Raw genomic sequence first — 20,920 nt, 5'->3', positions numbered from 1 at the left:
AAAGGTTTAGAAATGTTTGCTAATTTATTTTAAAAAAGTGAAAGTGAAACATCACATTTACATATGTATTCAGACCCTTTACTCAGTACTTTGTTGAAGCACCTTTTGCAGTGATTACAGACTTGAGTCTTCTTGGGAATGACGCTACAAGCTTGGCACACCTGTATTGGGGAGTTTCTCCCATTCCTCTCTGCAGATCCTCTCAAGCTCTGTCAGGTTGGATGGGGAGCATTGCTGCACAGCTTATTCAGGTCTCTCCAGAGAAGCTCAATCTGGTTCAAGTATGGGCTGGGTCACTCAAGGAGACTCATTCAGAGACTTGTCTTGGCTGTGTGCTTACGGTCGTTTTCCTATTGGAAGGTTAACCTTCACCTCAGTCTAAGGTCCTAAGTGCTCTGGAGCAGGTTTTCATCAAGGATCTCTCTGTACTTTGCTCCGTTCATCTTTGCCTCGATCCTGACTAGTCTCTGCCACTGAAAAACATCCCCACCTCATGATGCTGCCACCACCATGCTTCACCGTAGGGATGGTGCCAGGTTTCATCCAGATGTGACGCTCGGCATTCAGGAAAATAGTTAAATCTTGGTTTCATAAGACCAGAGAATCTTGTTTCTCATGGTCTGAGAGTCCTTTAGGTGCCTTTTGGCAAACTCCATGCAGGCTGTCATGTGCCTTTTACGGAGGAGTGGCTTCAGTCTGGCCACTCTACCATAACGGCCTGATTGGTGGAGTGCTGTAGAGATGGTTGTCCTTCTGGAAGGTTCTCCCATCTCCACAGAGGAATTCTAGAACTCTGTCAGTGACCATTTTTTTTCTTTGTATTTGGTCACCTCCCTGACCAAGGCCCTTCTCCCCCGATTGCTCAGTTTTTCTGGGCGGCCAGCTCTAGAAAGAGCCTTGGTGGTTCCAAACTTCTTCAATTTAAGAATGATGGAGGCCACTGTGTTCTTGGGGACCTTCAATGCTGCAGATATTTTTTGGTACCTTTCCCCAGATCTGTGCCTCGACACAATCCTGTCTCGGACCTCTACGGACAATTCCTTCGACCTCATGGCTTGGTTTTTGCTCTGACAATCACTGTCAACAGTGGGACCTTATATAGACAGGTGTGTGCCTTTACAAATCATGTCCATTCAATTGAATTCAACACAGGTGGATTCCAATCAAGTTGTAGAAATATCTCAAAGATGATCAATGGAAACAGGATGCACCTGAGCTTAATTTTGAGTCTGAATACTTATGTATTCTGTTTTTGCTTCGTCAATATGGGGTATTGTGTGTAGATTGCTGATGATTTTTTGGGGGGATCCATTTTAGAATAAGGCTGTAAAGTAACAAAATGTTGAAAAAGTCAACCTACACATACCACTATTTGTGTAATCTTTCAAAATAAATTCTGTCATAAATAATACAATCTAAAAAATGGAATATGTCAAATGATCAATATTATTTTTCAAAGGTGGTTGCAGTGCTGTGAAAAACAGTTCTACGGCACTAGATATTCCCAAAGTTTAGCATGTCTTTGCAGGGTGACTCTTATTTTTTTAAATAAATCTGCGATCATGCCAGTTTTAATGTCCTGCTGCTAGGAGAACAGTCATCACCACCAGCACTAACTGAAAAGGTGAAATAGAGGAAGAAAGAGGAGAACAGGGGAACAGAAATGTCAAACCACTTGATTTAACGCAAGATGGATTCTCTTTTTCACTTTTTAGTAAAATTGCTCTAATGTAGGATATATTTTATTTATATTTTTATAGAAGTTTGTAAATTCTTTATGCGACACCATGGACTCTAACATAATGGCATTTCTAGAAGAATTCATGGAAAGTGCGTTGGTGACTTGGGTATGTTTGAAAGCTTATTTAAATGACTTTAAGATTCTACAGTAGTAGGCCTAGATATACATGATGATGAATAGTCTTTCATAAAACATGTTTTTATGGAGCATCAACACATTCAAATCCTGTACATAAACAACCTGTAAATAAGATTTTTTTCTCACATGAGATTATGCCATTTTATGAATCATTTATTGCTCTTTATTTACAGGAGTTATAAACATGATTGAGTTGAACTTGAATCAGATGCAAATGCTTGTCAAAACGTTTGTCACATGAAAAGGACAGCAAACAACACTTAGTTCTCTTACTTCTCCTTTTCACAGCTTCCTATACCCTGGCTCTTAGAATGTCTCTTGTTGTTTTTCCTTATAGCTGTCACTTCCTATACCCTGGCTCTTAGAATGTCTCTTGTTGTTTTTCCTTATAGCTGTCACTTCCTATACCCTGGCTCTTAGAATGTCTCTTGTTGTTTTTCCTTATAGCTGTCACTTCCTATACCCTGGCTCTTAGAATGTCTCTTGTTGTTTTTCCTTATAGCTGTCACTTCCTATACCCTGGCTCTTAGAATGTCTCTTGTTGTTTTTCCTTATAGCTGTCACTTCCTATACCCTGGCTCTTAGAATGTCTCTTGTTGTTTTTCCTTATAGCTGTCACTTCCTATACCCTGGCTCTTAGAATGTCTCTTGTTGTTTTTCCTTATAGCTGTCACTTCCTATACCCTGGCTCTTAGAATGTCTCTTGTTGTTTTCCTTATAGCTGTCACTTCCTATACCCTGGCTCTTAGAATGTCTCTTGTTGTTTTTCCTTATAGCTGTCACTTCCTATACCCTGGCTCTTAGAATGTCTCTTGTTGTTTTTCCTTATAGCTGTCACTTCCTATACCCTGGCTCTTAGAATGTCTCTTGTTGTTTTTCCTTATAGCTGTCACTTCCTATACCCTGGCTCTTAGAATGTCTCTTGTTGTTTTTCCTTATAGCTGTCACTTCCTATACCCTGGCTCTTAGAATGTCTCTTGTTGTTTTTCCTTATAGCTGTCACTTCCTATACCCTGGCTCTTAGAATGTCTCTTGTTGTTTTTCCTTATAGCTGTCACTTCCTATACCCTGGCTCTTAGAATGTCTCTTGTTGTTTTTCCTTATAGCTGTCACTTCCTATACCCTGGCTCTTAGAATGTCTCTTGTTGTTTTTCCTTATAGCTGTCACTTCCTATACCCTGGCTCTTAGAATGTCTCTTGTTGTTTTTCCTTATAGCTGTCACTTCCTATACCCTGGCTCTTAGAATGTCTCTTGTTGTTTTTCCTTATAGCTGTCACTTCCTATACCCTGGCTCTTAGAATGTCTCTTGTTGTTTTTCCTTATAGCTGTCACTTCCTATACCCTGGCTCTTAGAATGTCTCTTGTTGTTTTTCCTTATAGCTGTCACTTCCTATACCCTGGCTCTTAGAATGTCTCTTGTTGTTTTTCCTTATAGCTGTCACTTCCTATACCCTGGCTCTTAGAATGTCTCTTGTTGTTTTTCCTTATAGCTGTCACTTCCTATACCTTGGCTCTTAGAATGTCTCTTGTTGTTTTTCCTTATAGCTGTCACTTCCTATACCCTGGCTCTTAGAATGTCTCTTGTTGTTTTTCCTTATAGCTGTCACTTCCTATACCCTGGCTCTTAGAATGTCTCTTGTTGTTTTTCCTTATAGCTGTCACTTCCTATACCCTGGCTCTTAGAATGTCTCTTGTTGTTTTTCCTTATAGCTGTCACTTCCTATACCCTGGCTCTTAGAATGTCTCTTGTTGTTTTTCCTTATAGCTGTCACTTCCTATACCCTGGCTCTTAGAATGTCTCTTGTTGTTTTTCCTTATAGCTGTCACTTCCTATACCCTGGCTCTTAGAATGTCTCTTGTTGTTTTTCCTTATAGCTGTCACTTCCTATACCCTGGCTCTTAGAATGTCTCTTGTTGTTTTTCCTTATAGAGGTCACTTCCTATTCCCTTTCCTGTTTTTTTCAGTAAAATATGACCATCTCTGCTTTCATTGATCTACACCACAGATTCTAGATAACAGTTTTCTATATTAGCAGCGAAACCCCCTTATTTATTTTATTTAACCTTTATTTAACTAGGCAAGTCAGTTAAGAACACATTCTTATTTATAATGATGGCCTAGCCCAGCCAAACCCTAATCCGGGCATGGTTCACATTGAAAGGTAATTTAAGATTGAGCCAATGTATGCAGCGTTTACCGTGAATGCAGTATCCGCGATTGCGGGAACATTGCCTTTAATTGTCAATCGCGCTATAAAGAGGATCTTCAGCTCTACGGATTGAATTGAGCTCCTAATAGGATCCACCCTCCCTCAGGTACAGCTCTTCGATGGTGTAGTGGACAGGGAGGACAACGTCATGGTCTACAACCAGTACATGGACGTGGACTACAAGTCCCAGAATTCCCATGACCGCTACCTGAGGCTGACCAATGGGATCTTTCTCAACGAGGTCATGAGGATCATGTAAGTTCACACCTTTGCAGAGGCTTCAAATGTTATGGCTAAATGAATGTGTATTCAATTAAATACATTTTATTTTTACTGTCTGTCTGTCTATCTGTCTGTCTGTCTGTCTGTCTGTCTGTCTGTCTGTCTGTCTGTCTGTCTGTCTGTCTGTCGGTCTATCTGTCATTCCCAGAGACCCCAACCCGAAGCTGGAGCATTTGTACCGCAGTGGAAGAGACGACCAGATTCTCAGAGTCCAGAACTTCTCCATCCTCAACCGACACCTCAGGGCCTTCTACCAGGTATTGTTATTTGTGTCGTGTTTGATACACAATCATGTCTTAGTCAGAGCAATTTACTGTACAAGGTCCAGACTCAAGCCTAGGGAGATATCCAGTCAAATCTCTCTGAGAAATGAACTTAAGTCTGATACAATGCATTAAACACACAAAAACATGAGTCTTCTCTGTTTCAGTTCCTGCTTTCTTAAGTAATTCAAACCCTCTGAACAGTTGATCATCATGGGAGGGACACCAGTGAGTTTCAAGGAATATTCAGGGAATATTCAGAAATATTTTGGATACAATTTATTGACAGGACTGTTTGTCATGACAAGAATTTTGTCATGTCTGGTGGTCCTAATATGTCATTTTATTTCTTGTGGTTTCACTTTTTGCTTTGTGTTGTGGAACCTTAAAACACCATCAGCACGTGGTCAATCTGCAGCCTCATTTCTCTCTACCAGGGCTTGTGTCTGAGAACCAAATATAGCCATTGTACTACATAGAACAGACGTGAACAAGTAGCCCTACTTTCCCCATAACGCCGTCTGTGTTTGTATTTTAATCTGAACTGGCCAACAGGATGCAGTGGAATATTTTGTCATTTCAATGTTGATTGAGTGTCAACTGCAATGTGGTTAGGGAAATTACAATCAATCAATATCTTTATCCCTTCAAGCTCTCTCTTTGCTCAAACCCTGTCATTCTGTCTATAGGAAGACCTACAGCAGCTGATTCTGATGCCTCTTCCAAACACTGCCATTTTGGGGCAAGACCCCCTAACAGGTAAAAAGAGCCTGTTAAAAGAACAGTATCTCTGATTGGCCTTCTATGTTATGAGAGTGTGATGGGAACAAGAGAGTCATAAGAGCTGTAACTTGCAGAGGCAGCAGTGGAGGAGTTGAGGAGATTACTTCTGCTTTTACTGGGATGTGCGATACAGGTGATGTCTCTCTCACACACACACACACACACACACACACACACACACACACACACACACACACACACACACACACACACACACACACACACACACACACACACACACACACACACACACACACACACACACACACACTGCAATTATAACTTTACCAATCTGACTGACTACTCATTGTTGGTCAGCAACAGTGTGAGAGGAAGGAAACATTCATACAGCAAATCCAGTCGCTGGACATCGAGACTCAAACTTCCATTGCCAACTGTATCCAGGAGGTCGGTTCAGTTCCCTACTCATCTACCCATATCCAAACATTAACGTACACCACAACTTTGCCATTTTGTCCCGGAATTCTAAGTCAAATACCGTTATTACCATAGAGAGGTAAGAAACTGTTGCTCCTGCAGGTGACCCAGGACCCCAGAGTGGTGCTGCCTCTGCAATGGGAGGAGCTGGGAGGGCTGGAGGAGGTGGAGCTACAGGTGCTGTTTGGCTCCATGGCCAGACAGATCCAAGGCCTGCTGGCACAGAGAGACACACACCTGGAGGTACACACACATACTCACAAATAATGTCCAGAACAACAGAAGAGGAATTTAATTACAAACCAGGCCTTTCAGCCATTCAGCCTCTTATAGGAGAGTGTATTCCCAGTTACAGCGTCACTGTGTCAAACTCGATTTAAAAGGCTCTAAGGGTTTCTTACACTAACAGATTCACACAGAACCTGGTCCTGATTTTATCACCTACCTGTCACTCACCCCCCCCCCCCCCCCCCCTCAGAGGATAGCAGAGTTGTGTTGGACAAGCGAGGTCCAGCAGGTTGACTCTCTCATGGCGCTCCCAGGTGGTCATACTGAGGAGCTGCCCCAGAGTCTGGCTGTCCAGCTAGCAGACAGCAGGGCCAAACTACGATTCCTCAAACAAGAACTGTAAGACGTGTGTGTGTGTGTGTGTGTGTGTGTGTGTGTGTGTGTGTGTGTGTATGCTTGTGTGTGAGACGGTCATGTCCTTGTGTGCATCAAAAATGTTTTAAGTTGGAGGAAGACATTTCTTTGAGATATGTCTGGTATCTGTTAGAACTATGTCGTCCATTACTAGGGAAGACAAAGGCAAGTTTGTGTGTGTGTGTTAAAGGTTTTAAATTGGAAGAGGACTATTTTGTAATAGATGTATGTGGTTTAGTAGCACAATACTATCGAAATAATGACATCTGTTTCTATAGGGAAGACAAAGGAGATCAACTATTGGATTACAAGCAGGAAGTTCAAACTATGGAGGAGCAGTTGAAGAAACTTCAGAAAGAAGTAAGATTTTCTGTAGCAGCACTACCAGTAAATGTACCGGAACTTCACACCACTTTTGTCCTCCTCTGAACTCACCTCCATCTTGTGTGTGTTGGGCAGAACCGCAGTCTTCAGGGTGAGGTGCGGGGAATGCGTGCATTGCGTGACGAGCTGGACTGTCTTCGTGACCGTGCAGGCAGAGCTGAGCAGCTGCAGACAGAACTACAGAGCTGCACTCATAGACTACGCAGCCTGGAAGTCACTCGCACACAACTGAAGGTATCCCCTACACCACCAATACACTACACACTGTTTAGTACACAGAGACACAACAAAGGTATCCCCTACACCACCAATACACTACACACTGTTTAGTACACAGAGACACAACAAAGGTATCCCCTACACCACCAATACACTACACACTGTTTAGTACACAGAGACACAACTGAAGGTATCTCCACCAATACACTACACACTGTTTAGTACACAGAGACACAACTGAAGGTATCTCCACCAATACACTACACACTGTTTAGTACACAGAGACACACCTGAAGGTATATCCACCAATACACTACACATTGTTTAGTACACAGAGACACTACTGAAGGTATCTCCACCAATACACGACACACTGTTTAGTACACAGAGACACAACTGAAGGTATCTCCACCAATACACTACACACTGTTTAGTACACAGAGACACTACTGAAGGTATCTCCACCAATACACTACACACTGTTTAGTACACAGAGACACAACTGAAGGTATCTCCACGAATACACTACACACTGTTTAGTACACAGAGACACAACTGAAGGTATCTCCACCAATACACTACACACTGTTTAGTACACAGAGACACAACTGAAGATATCTCCACCAATACACTACACACTGTTTAGTACACAGAGACACTACTGAAGGTATCTCCACGAATACACTACACACTGTTTAGTACACAGAGACATAACTGAAGGTATCTCCACCAATACACTGCACACTGTTTAGTACACAGAGACACTACTGAAGGTATCTCCACCAATACACTACACACTGTTTAGTACATAGAGACACAACTGAAGGTATCTCCACCAATACACTACACACTGTTTAGTACACAGAGACACTACTGAAGGTATCTCCACCTATACACCACACACTGTTTAGTACACAGAGACACTACTGAAGGTATCTCCACCAATACACTACACACTGTTTAGTACACAGAGACACAACTGATGATATCTCCACCAATACACTACACACTGTTTAGTACACAGAGACACTACTGAAGATATCTCCAACAATACACTACACACTGTTTAGTACACAGAGACACAACTGAAGGTATCTCCACCAATACACTACACACTGTTTAGTACACAGAGACACTACTGAAGGTATCTCCACCAATACACTACACACTGTTTAGTACACAGAGACACAACTGAAGGTATCTCCACCAATACACTACACACTGTTTAGTACACAGAGACACAACTGAAGGTATCTCCACCAATACACTACACACTGTTTAGTACACAGAGACACTACTGAAGGTATCTCCACCAATACACTACACACTGTTTAGTACACAGAGACACAACTGAAGGTATCTCCACCAATACACTACACACTGTTTAGTACACAGAGACACTATTGAAGGTATCTCCACCAATATACTACTCACTGTTTAGTACACAGAGACACTACTGAAGGTATCTCCACAGAGACACAACTGAAGGTATCTCCACCAATACACTACACACTGTTTAGTACACAGAGGCACAACTGAAGGTATCTCCACCAATACACTACACACTGTTTAGTACACAGAGACACAACTGAAGGTATCTCCACCAATACACTACACACTGTTTAGTACACAGAGACACTACTGAAGGTATCTCCAGCAATACACTACACACTGTTTAGTACACAGAGACACTACTGAAGGTATCTCCACCAATACACTACACACTGTTTAGTACACAGAGACACTACCGAAGGTATCGGCAGCAATTCACCACACACTGTTTAGTACACAGAGACACTACCGAAGGTATCGGCACCAATACACCACACACTGTTTAGTACACAGAGACACTACCGAAGGTATCGGCACCAATACACCACAAACTGTTTAGTACACAGAGACACTACGGAAGGTATCGACACCAATACACCACACACTGTTTAGTACACAGAGACACTACCGAAGGTATCGGCACCTATACACCATACACTGTTTAGTACACAGAGACACTACCGAAGGTATCGGCACCAATACACCACACACTGTTTAGTACACAGAGACACTACGGAAGGTATCGGCACCAATACACCACACACTGTTTAGTACACAGAGACACTACCGAAGGTATCGGCACCAATACACCACGCACTGTTTAGTACACAGAGACACTACTGAAGGTATCTCCACCAATACACTACACACTATTTAGTACACAGAGACACTACTGAAGTAATCTCCACCAATACACTACACACTGTTTAGTACACAGAGACACTACCGAAGGTATCGGCACCAATTCACCACGCACTGTTTAGTACACAGAGACACTACCGAAGGTATCTCCACCAATACACTACACACTGTTTAGTACACAGAGACACTACCGAAGGTATCGGCAGCAATTCACCACACACTGTTTAGTACACAGAGACACTACCGAAGGTATCGGCACCAATACACCACACACTGTTTAGTACACAGAGACACTACCGAAGGTATCGGCAGCAATTCACCACACACTGTTTAGTACACAGAGACACTACCGAAGGTATCGGCACCAATACACCACACACTGTTTAGTACACAGAGACACTACCGAAGGTATCGGCACCTATACACCATACACTGTTTAGTACACAGAGACACTACCGAAGGTATCGGCACCATTAGTACACAGAGACACTACGGAAGTTATCGGCACCAATACACCACACACTGTTTAGTACACAGAGACACTACCGAGGTATCGGCACCAATACACTACACACTGTTTAGTACACAGAGACACTACTGAAGGCATCTCCACCAATACACTACACACTGTTTAGTACACAGAGACACAACTGAAGGTATGTCCACCAATACACTACACACTGTTTAGTACACAGAGACACTACTGAAGGTATCTCCACCAAAACACTACACACTGTTTAGTACACAGAGACACTACTGAAGGTATCTCCACCAATACACTACACACTGTTTAGTACACAGAGACACTACTGAAGGTATCTCCACCAATACACTACACACTGTTTAGTACACAGAGACACTACCGAAGGTATCGGCAGCAATTCACCACACACTGTTTAGTACACAGAGACACTACCGAAGGTATCGGCACCAATACACCACACACTGTTTAGTACACAGAGACACTACCGAAGGTATCGGCACCAATACACCACACACTGTTTAGTACACAGAGACACTACGGAAGGTATCGACACCAATACACCACACACTGTTTAGTACACAGAGACACTACCGAAGGTATCGGCACCAATACACTACACACTATTTAGTACACAGAGACACTACTGAAGTAATCTCCACCAATACACTACACACTGTTTAGTACACAGAGACACTACTGAAGGTATCTCCAGCAATACACTACACACTGTTTAGTACACAGAGACACTACTGAAGGTATCTCCACCAATACACTACACACTGTTTAGTACACAGAGACACTACCGAAGGTATCGGCAGCAATTCACCACACACTGTTTAGTACACAGAGACACTACCGAAGGTATCGGCACCAATACACCACACACTGTTTAGTACACAGAGACACTACCGAAGGTATCGGCACCAATACACCACAAACTGTTTAGTACACAGAGACACTACGGAAGGTATCGACACCAATACACCACACACTGTTTAGTACACAGAGACACTACCGAAGGTATCGGCACCTATACACCATACACTGTTTAGTACACAGAGACACTACCGAAGGTATCGGCACCAATACACCACACACTGTTTAGTACACAGAGACACTACGGAAGGTATCGGCACCAATACACCACACACTGTTTAGTACACAGAGACACTACCGAAGGTATCGGCACCAATACACCACGCACTGTTTAGTACACAGAGACACTACTGAAGGTATCTCCACCAATACACTACACACTATTTAGTACACAGAGACACTACTGAAGTAATCTCCACCAATACACTACACACTGTTTAGTACACAGAGACACTACCGAAGGTATCGGCACCAATTCACCACGCACTGTTTAGTACACAGAGACACTACCGAAGGTATCTCCACCAATACACTACACACTGTTTAGTACACAGAGACACTACCGAAGGTATCGGCAGCAATTCACCACACACTGTTTAGTACACAGAGACACTACCGAAGGTATCGGCACCAATACACCACACACTGTTTAGTACACAGAGACACTACCGAAGGTATCGGCAGCAATTCACCACACACTGTTTAGTACACAGAGACACTACCGAAGGTATCGGCACCAATACACCACACACTGTTTAGTACACAGAGACACTACCGAAGGTATCGGCACCAATACACCACACACTGTTTAGTACACAGAGACACTACGGAAGGTATCGACACCAATACACCACACACTGTTTAGTACACAGAGACACTACCGAAGGTATCGGCACCAATACACTACACACTATTTAGTACACAGAGACACTACTGAAGTAATCTCCACCAATACACTACACACTGTTTAGTACACAGAGACACTACTGAAGGTATCTCCAGCAATACACTACACACTGTTTAGTACACAGAGACACTACTGAAGGTATCTCCACCAATACACTACACACTGTTTAGTACACAGAGACACTACCGAAGGTATCGGCAGCAATTCACCACACACTGTTTAGTACACAGAGACACTACCGAAGGTATCGGCACCAATACACCACACACTGTTTAGTACACAGAGACACTACCGAAGGTATCGGCACCAATACACCACAAACTGTTTAGTACACAGAGACACTACGGAAGGTATCGACACCAATACACCACACACTGTTTAGTACACAGAGACACTACCGAAGGTATCGGCACCTATACACCATACACTGTTTAGTACACAGAGACACTACCGAAGGTATCGGCACCAATACACCACACACTGTTTAGTACACAGAGACACTACGGAAGGTATCGGCACCAATACACCACACACTGTTTAGTACACAGAGACACTACCGAAGGTATCGGCACCAATACACCACGCACTGTTTAGTACACAGAGACACTACTGAAGGTATCTCCACCAATACACTACACACTATTTAGTACACAGAGACACTACTGAAGTAATCTCCACCAATACACTACACACTGTTTAGTACACAGAGACACTACCGAAGGTATCGGCACCAATTCACCACGCACTGTTTAGTACACAGAGACACTACCGAAGGTATCTCCACCAATACACTACACACTGTTTAGTACACAGAGACACTACCGAAGGTATCGGCAGCAATTCACCACACACTGTTTAGTACACAGAGACACTACCGAAGGTATCGGCACCAATACACCACACACTGTTTAGTACACAGAGACACTACCGAAGGTATCGGCAGCAATTCACCACACACTGTTTAGTACACAGAGACACTACCGAAGGTATCGGCACCAATACACCACACACTGTTTAGTACACAGAGACACTACCGAAGGTATCGGCACCTATACACCATACACTGTTTAGTACACAGAGACACTACCGAAGGTATCGGCACCATTAGTACACAGAGACACTACGGAAGTTATCGGCACCAATACACCACACACTGTTTAGTACACAGAGACACTACCGAGGTATCGGCACCAATACACTACACACTGTTTAGTACACAGAGACACTACTGAAGGCATCTCCACCAATACACTACACACTGTTTAGTACACAGAGACACAACTGAAGGTATGTCCACCAATACACTACACACTGTTTAGTACACAGAGACACTACTGAAGGTATCTCCACCAAAACACTACACACTGTTTAGTACACAGAGACACTACTGAAGGTATCTCCACCAATACACTACACACTGTTTAGTACACAGAGACACTACTGAAGGTATCTCCACCAATACACTACACACTGTTTAGTACACAGAGACACTACCGAAGGTATCGGCAGCAATTCACCACACACTGTTAGTACACAGAGACACTACCGAAGGTATCGGCACCAATACACCACACACTGTTTAGTACACAGAGACACTACCGAAGGTATCGGCACCAATACACCACACACTGTTTAGTACACAGAGACACTACGGAAGGTATCGACACCAATACACCACACACTGTTTAGTACACAGAGACACTACCGAAGGTATCGGCACCAATACACCACACACTGTTTAGTACACAGAGACACTACCGAAGGTATCGGCACCTATACACCATACACTGTTTAGCACACAGAGACACTACCGAAGGTATCGGCACCAATACACCACACACTGTTTAGTACACAGAGACACTACGGAAGGTATCGGCACCAATACACCACACACTGTTTAGTACACAGAGACACTACCGAAGGTATCGGCACCAATACACCACACACTGTTTAGTACACAGAGACACTACCGAAGGTATCGGCACCTATACACCATACACTGTTTAGTACACAGAGACACTACCGAAGGTATCGGCACCAATACACCACGCACTGTTTAGTACACAGAGACACTACTGAAGGTATCTCCACCAATACACTACACACTATTTAGTACACAGAGACACTACTGAAGTTATCTCCACCAATACACTACACACTGTTTAGTACACAGAGACACTACCGAAGGTATCGGCACCAATTCACCACGCACTGTTTAGTACACAGAGACACTACTGAAGGTATCTCCACCAATACACTACACACTGTTTAGTACACAGAGACACTACTGAAGGTATCTCCACCAATACACTACACACTGTTTAGTACATAGAGACACAACTGAAGGTATCTCCACCAATACACTACACACTGTTTAGTACACAGAGACACTACTGAAGGTATCTCCACCTATACACTACACACTGTTTAGTACACAGAGACACTACTGAAGGTATCTCCACCAATACACTACACACTGTTTAGTACACAGAGACACAACTGATGATATCTCCACCAATACACTACACACTGTTTAGTACACAGAGACACTACTGAAGATATCTCCAACAATACACTACACACTGTTTAGTACACAGAGACACAACTGAAGGTATCTCCACCAATACACTACACACTGTTTAGTACACAGAGACACTACTGAAGGTATCTCCACCAATACACTACACACTGTTTAGTACACAGAGACACAACTGAAGGTATCTCCACCAATACACTACACACTGTTTAGTACACAGAGACACTATTGAAGGTATCTCCACCAATACACTACTCACTGTTTAGTACACAGAGACACTACTGAAGGTATCTCCACAGAGACACAACTGAAGGTATCTCCACCAATACACTACACACTGTTTAGTACACAGAGGCACAACTGAAGGTATCTCCACCAATACACTACACACTGTTTAGTACACAGAGACACAACTGAAGGTATCTCCACCAATACACTACACACTGTTTAGTACACAGAGACACTACTGAAGGTATCTCCAGCAATACACTACACACTGTTTAGTACACAGAGACACTACTGAAGGTATCTCCACCAATACACTACACACTGTTTAGTACACAGAGACACTACCGAAGGTATCGGCAGCAATTCACCACACACTGTTTAGTACACAGAGACACTACCGAAGGTATCGGCACCAATACACCACACACTGTTTAGTACACAGAGACACTACCGAAGGTATCGGCACCAATACACCACACACTGTTTAGTACACAGAGACACTACGGAAGGTATCGACACCAATACACCACACACTGTTTAGTACACAGAGACACTACCGAAGGTATCGGCACCTATACACCATACACTGTTTAGTACACAGAGACACTACCGAAGGTATCGGCACCAATACACCACACACTGTTTAGTACACAGAGACACTACGGAAGGTATCGGCACCAATACACCACACACTGTTTAGTACACAGAGACACTACCGAAGGTATCGGCACCAATACACCACGCACTGTTTAGTACACAGAGACACTACTGAAGGTATCTCCACCAATACACTACACACTATTTAGTACACAGAGACACTACTGAAGTAATCTCCACCAATACACTACACACTGTTTAGTACACAGAGACACTACCGAAGGTATCGGCACCAATTCACCACGCACTGTTTAGTACACAGAGACACTACCGAAGGTATCTCCACCAATACACTACACACTGTTTAGTACACAGAGACACTACCGAAGGTATCGGCAGCAATTCACCACACACTGTTTAGTACACAGAGACACTACCGAAGGTATCGGCACCAATACACCACACACTGTTTAGTACACAGAGACACTACCGAAGGTATCGGCAGCAATTCACCACACACTGTTTAGTACACAGAGACACTACCGAAGGTATCGGCACCAATACACCACACACTGTTTAGTACACAGAGACACTACCGAAGGTATCGGCACCTATACACCATACACTGTTTAGTACACAGAGACACTACCGAAGGTATCGGCACCATTAGTACACAGAGACACTACGGAAGTTATCGGCACCAATACACCACACACTGTTTAGTACACAGAGACACTACCGAGGTATCGGCACCAATACACTACACACTGTTTAGTACACAGAGACACTACTGAAGGCATCTCCACCAATACACTACACACTGTTTAGTACACAGAGACACAACTGAAGGTATGTCCACCAATACACTACACACTGTTTAGTACACAGAGACACTACTGAAGGTATCTCCACCAAAACACTACACACTGTTTAGTACACAGAGACACTACTGAAGGTATCTCCACCAATACACTACACACTGTTTAGTACACAGAGGACACTACTGAAGGTATCTCCACCAATACACTACACACTGTTTAGTACACAGAGACACTACCGAAGGTATCGGCAGCAATTCACCACACACTGTTTAGTACACAGAGACACTACCGAAGGTATCGGCACCAATACACCACACACTGTTTAGTGCACAGAGACACTACCGAAGGTATCGGCACCAATACACCACACACTGTTTAGTACACAGAGACACTACGGAAGGTATCGACACCAATACACCACACACTGTTTAGTACACAGAGACACTACCGAAGGTATCGGCACCAATACACCACACACTGTTTAGTACACAGAGACACTACCGAAGGTATCGGCACCAATACACCACACACTGTTTAGTACACAGAGACACTACCGAAGGTATCGGCACCAATACACCACAAACTGTTTAGTACACAGAGGACACTACGGAAGGTATCGACACCAATACACCACACACTGTTTAGTACACAGAGACACTACCGAAGGTATCGGCACCTATACACCATACACTGTTTAGTACACAGAGACACTACCGAAGGTATCGGCACCAATACACCACACACTGTTTAGTACACAGAGACACTACGGAAGGTATCGGCACCAATACACCACACACTGTTTAGTACACAGAGACACTACCGAAGGTATCGGCACCAATACACCACGCACTGTTTAGTACACAGAGACACTACTGAAGGTATCTCCACCAATACACTACACACTATTTAGTACACAGAGACACTACTGAAGTAATCTCCACCAATACACTACACACTGTTTAGTACACAGAGACACTACCGAAGGTATCGGCACCAATTCACCACGCACTGTTTAGTACACAGAGACACTACCGAAGGTATCTCCACCAATACACTACACACTGTTTAGTACACAGAGACACTACCGAAGGTATCGGCAGCAATTCACCACACACTGTTTAGTACACAGAGACACTACCGAAGGTATCGGCACCAATACACCACACACTGTTTAGTACACAGAGACACTACCGAAGGTATCGGCAGCAATTCACCACACACTGTTTAGTACACAGAGACACTACCGAAGGTATCGGCACCAATACACCACACACTGTTTAGTACACAGAGACACTACCGAAGGTATCGGCACCTATACACCATACACTGTTTAGTACACAGAGACACTACCGAAGGTATCGGCACCATTAGTACACAGAGACACTACGGAAGTTATCGGCACCAATACACCACACACTGTTTAGTACACAGAGACACTACCGAGGGTATCGGCACCAATACACTACACACTGTTTAGTACACAGAGACACTACTGAAGGCATCTCCACCAATACACTACACACTGTTTAGTACACAGAGACACAACTGAAGGTATGTCCACCAATACACTACACACTGTTTAGTACACAGAGACACTACTGAAGGTATCTCCACCAAAACACTACACACTGTTTAGTACACAGAGACACTACTGAAGGTATCTCCACCAATACACTACACACTGTTTAGTACACAGAGACACTACTGAAGGTATCTCCACCAATACACTACACACTGTTTAGTACACAGAGACACTACCGAAGGTATCGGCAGCAATTCACCACACACTGTTTAGTACACAGAGACACTACCGAAGGTATCGGCACCAATACACCACACACTGTTTAGTAGCACAGAGACACTACCGAAGGTATCGGCACCAATACACCACACACTGTTTAGTACACAGAGACACTACGGAAGGTATCGACACCAATACACCACACACTGTTTAGTACACAGAGACACTACCGAAGGTATCGGCACCAATACACCACACACTGTTTAGTACACAGAGACACTACCGAAGGTATCGGCACCTATACACCATACACTGTTTAGCACACAGAGACACTACCGAAGGTATCGGCACCAATACACCACACACTGTTTAGTACACAGAGACACTACGGAAGGTATCGGCACCAATACACCACACACTGTTTAGTACACAGAGACACTACCGAAGGTATCGGCACCAATACACCACACACTGTTTAGTACACAGAGACACTACCGAAGGTATCGGCACCTATACACCATACACTGTTAGTACACAGAGACACTACCGAAGGTATCGGCACCAATACAACCACGCACTGTTTAGTACACAGAGACACTACTGAAGGTATCTCCACCAATACACTACACACTATTTAGTACACAGAGACACTACTGAAGTTATCTCCACCAATACACTACACACTGTTAGTACACAGAGACACTACCGAAGGTATCGGCACCAATTCACCACGCACTGTTAGTACACAGAGACACTACTGAAGGTATCTCCACCAATACACTACACACTGTTTAGTACACAGAGACACTACTGAAGGTATCTCCACCAATACACTACACACTGTTTAGTACATAGAGACACAACTGAAGATATCTCCACCAATACACTACACACTGTTTAGTACACAGAGACACTACTGAAGGTATCTCCACCTATACACTACACACTGTTTAGTACACAGAGACACTACTGAAGGTATCTCCACCAATACACTACACACTGTTTAGTACACAGAGACACAACTGATGATATCTCCACCATACACTACACACTGTTTAGTACACAGAGACACTACTGAAGATATCTCCAACAATACACTACACACTGTTTAGTACACAGAGACACAACTGAAGGTATCTCCACCAATACACTACACACTGTTTAGTACACAGAGACACTACTGAAGGTATCTCCACCTATACCTACACACTGTTTAGTACACAGAGACACTACTGAAGGTATCTCCACCAATACACTACACACTATTTAGTACACAGAGACACTACTGAAGTTATCTCCACCAATACACTACACACTGTTTAGTACACAGAGACACTACCGAAGGTATCGGCACCAATTCACCACGCACTGTTTAGTACACAGAGACCACTACTGAAGGTATCTCCACCAATACACTACACACTGTTTAGTACACAGGAGACACTACTGAAGGTATCTCCACCAATACACTACACACTGTTTAGTACATAGAGACACAACTGAAGGTATCTCCACCAATACACTACACACTGTTTAGTACACAGAGACACTACTGAAGGTATCTCCACCTATACACTACACACTGTTTAGTACACAGAGACACTACTGAAGGTATCTCCACCAATACACTACACACTGTTTAGTACACAGAGACACAAACTGATGATATCTCCACCAATACACTACACACTGTTTAGTACACAGAGACACTACTGAAGATATCTCCAACAATACACTACACACTGTTTAGTACACAGAGACACAACTGAAGGTATCTCCACCAATACACTACACACTGTTTAGTACACAGAGACACTACTGAAGGTATCTCCACCAATACACTACACACTGTTTAGTACACAGAGACACAACTGAAGGTATCTCCACCAATACACTACACACTGTTTAGTACACAGAGACACTATTGAAGGTATCTCCACCAATACACTACTCACTGTTTAGTACACAGAGACACTACTGAAGGTATCTCCACAGAGACACAACTGAAGGTATCTCCACCAATACACTACACACTGTTTAGTACACAGAGGCAAACTGAAGGTATCTCACCAATACACTACACACTGTTTAGTACACAGAGACACAACTGAAGGTATCTCCACCAATACACTACACACTGTTTAGTACACAGAGACACTACTGAAGGTATCTCCAGCAATACACTACACACTGTTTAGTACACAGAGACACTACTGAAGGTATCTCCACCAATACACTACACACTGTTTTAGTTACACAGAGACACTACCGAGGTATCGGCAGCAATTCACCACACACTGTTAGTACACAGAGACACTACCGAAGGTATCGGCACCAATACACCACACACTGTTTAGTACACAGAGACATACCGAAGGTATCGGCACCAATACACCACACACTGTTAGTACACAGAGGACACTACGGAAGGTATCGACACCAATACACCACAACACTGTTAAGTACACAGAGACACTACCTAAGGTATCGGCACCTATACCACCATACAACTGTTTTAGTACACAGATAGACCCCACTACCGAAGGTATCGGCACCAATACACCCACAACCACTGTTTAGTTACACAGAGACACTACGCGAAGTATCGGCACCAATACACCACACACTGTTTAGTACACAGAGACACTACCGAAGGTATCGGCACCAATACACTACACACTGTTTAGTACACAGAGACACTACTGAAGGTATCTCCACCAATACACTACACACTGTTTAGTACACAGAGACACTACTGAAGGTATCTCCACCAATACACTACACACTGTTTAGTACACAGAGACACTACTGAAGGTATCTCCACCAATTCACTACACACTGTTTAGTACACAGAGACACTACTGAAGGTATCTCCACCAATACACTACACACTGTTTAGTACACAGAGACACTACTGAAGGTATCTCCACCAATACACTACACACTGTTTAGTACACAGAGACACTACCGAAGGTATCGGCACCAATACACCACACACTGTTTAGTACACAGAGACACTACCGAAGGTATCGGCACCAATACACCACACACTGTTTAGTACACAGAGACACTACCGAAGGTATCGGCACCAATACACCACACACTGTTTAGTACACAGAGACACTACCGAAGGTATCGGCACCTATACACCATACACTGTTTAGTACACAGAGACACTACCGAAGGTATCGGCACCATTAGTACACAGAGACACTACGGAAGTTATCGGCACCAATTACACCACACACTGTTTAGTACACAGAGACACTACCGAGGTATCGGCACCAATACACTACACACTGTTTAGTTACACAGAGGACACTACTGAAGGCATCTCCACCAATACACTACACACTGTTTAGTACACAGAGACACAACTGAAGGTATGTCCACCAATACCACTACACACTGTTTAGTACACAGAGACACTACTGAA

At 43.4% G+C, this 20,920-nt stretch overlaps 1 protein-coding gene across 4 annotated transcripts in view; it reads left to right on the top strand.

Annotated features, from left to right (window-relative positions):
* The first annotated feature begins 1,639 nt into the window (after positions 1-1,639).
* The window catches only part of LOC109879822 (girdin-like), a 103,330-nt gene continuing 84,049 nt past the window's right edge, over positions 1,640-20,920 (top strand). The window contains exons 1-10 of one of the 4 annotated variants that reach the window (XM_031789739.1): positions 1,640-1,847; positions 4,197-4,345; positions 4,521-4,629; positions 5,325-5,394; positions 5,493-5,551; positions 5,737-5,826; positions 5,959-6,099; positions 6,335-6,483; positions 6,777-6,858; positions 6,958-7,116. In XM_031789739.1, coding sequence (XP_031645599.1) covers positions 1,788-1,847; positions 4,197-4,345; positions 4,521-4,629; positions 5,325-5,394; positions 5,493-5,551; positions 5,737-5,826; positions 5,959-6,099; positions 6,335-6,483; positions 6,777-6,858; positions 6,958-7,116 — 1,068 coding nt within the window. In that variant the 5' untranslated portion in view covers positions 1,640-1,787. The remainder of the gene's footprint in view (positions 1,848-4,196; positions 4,346-4,520; positions 4,630-5,324; positions 5,395-5,492; positions 5,552-5,736; positions 5,827-5,958; positions 6,100-6,334; positions 6,484-6,776; positions 6,859-6,957; positions 7,117-20,920) is intronic. The other 3 variants (XM_031789741.1, XM_031789740.1, XM_031789742.1) reach the window with 3 other exon arrangements.

Source organism: Oncorhynchus kisutch, linkage group LG15 (genome assembly GCF_002021735.2).
Source record: "Oncorhynchus kisutch isolate 150728-3 linkage group LG15, Okis_V2, whole genome shotgun sequence".
In the NCBI taxonomy this organism is placed as follows: domain Eukaryota; kingdom Metazoa; phylum Chordata; class Actinopteri; order Salmoniformes; family Salmonidae; genus Oncorhynchus; species Oncorhynchus kisutch.
The sequence above is the reverse complement of the archived record's forward strand: the minus strand, read 5'-3'. Positions and strand labels throughout refer to the sequence as shown.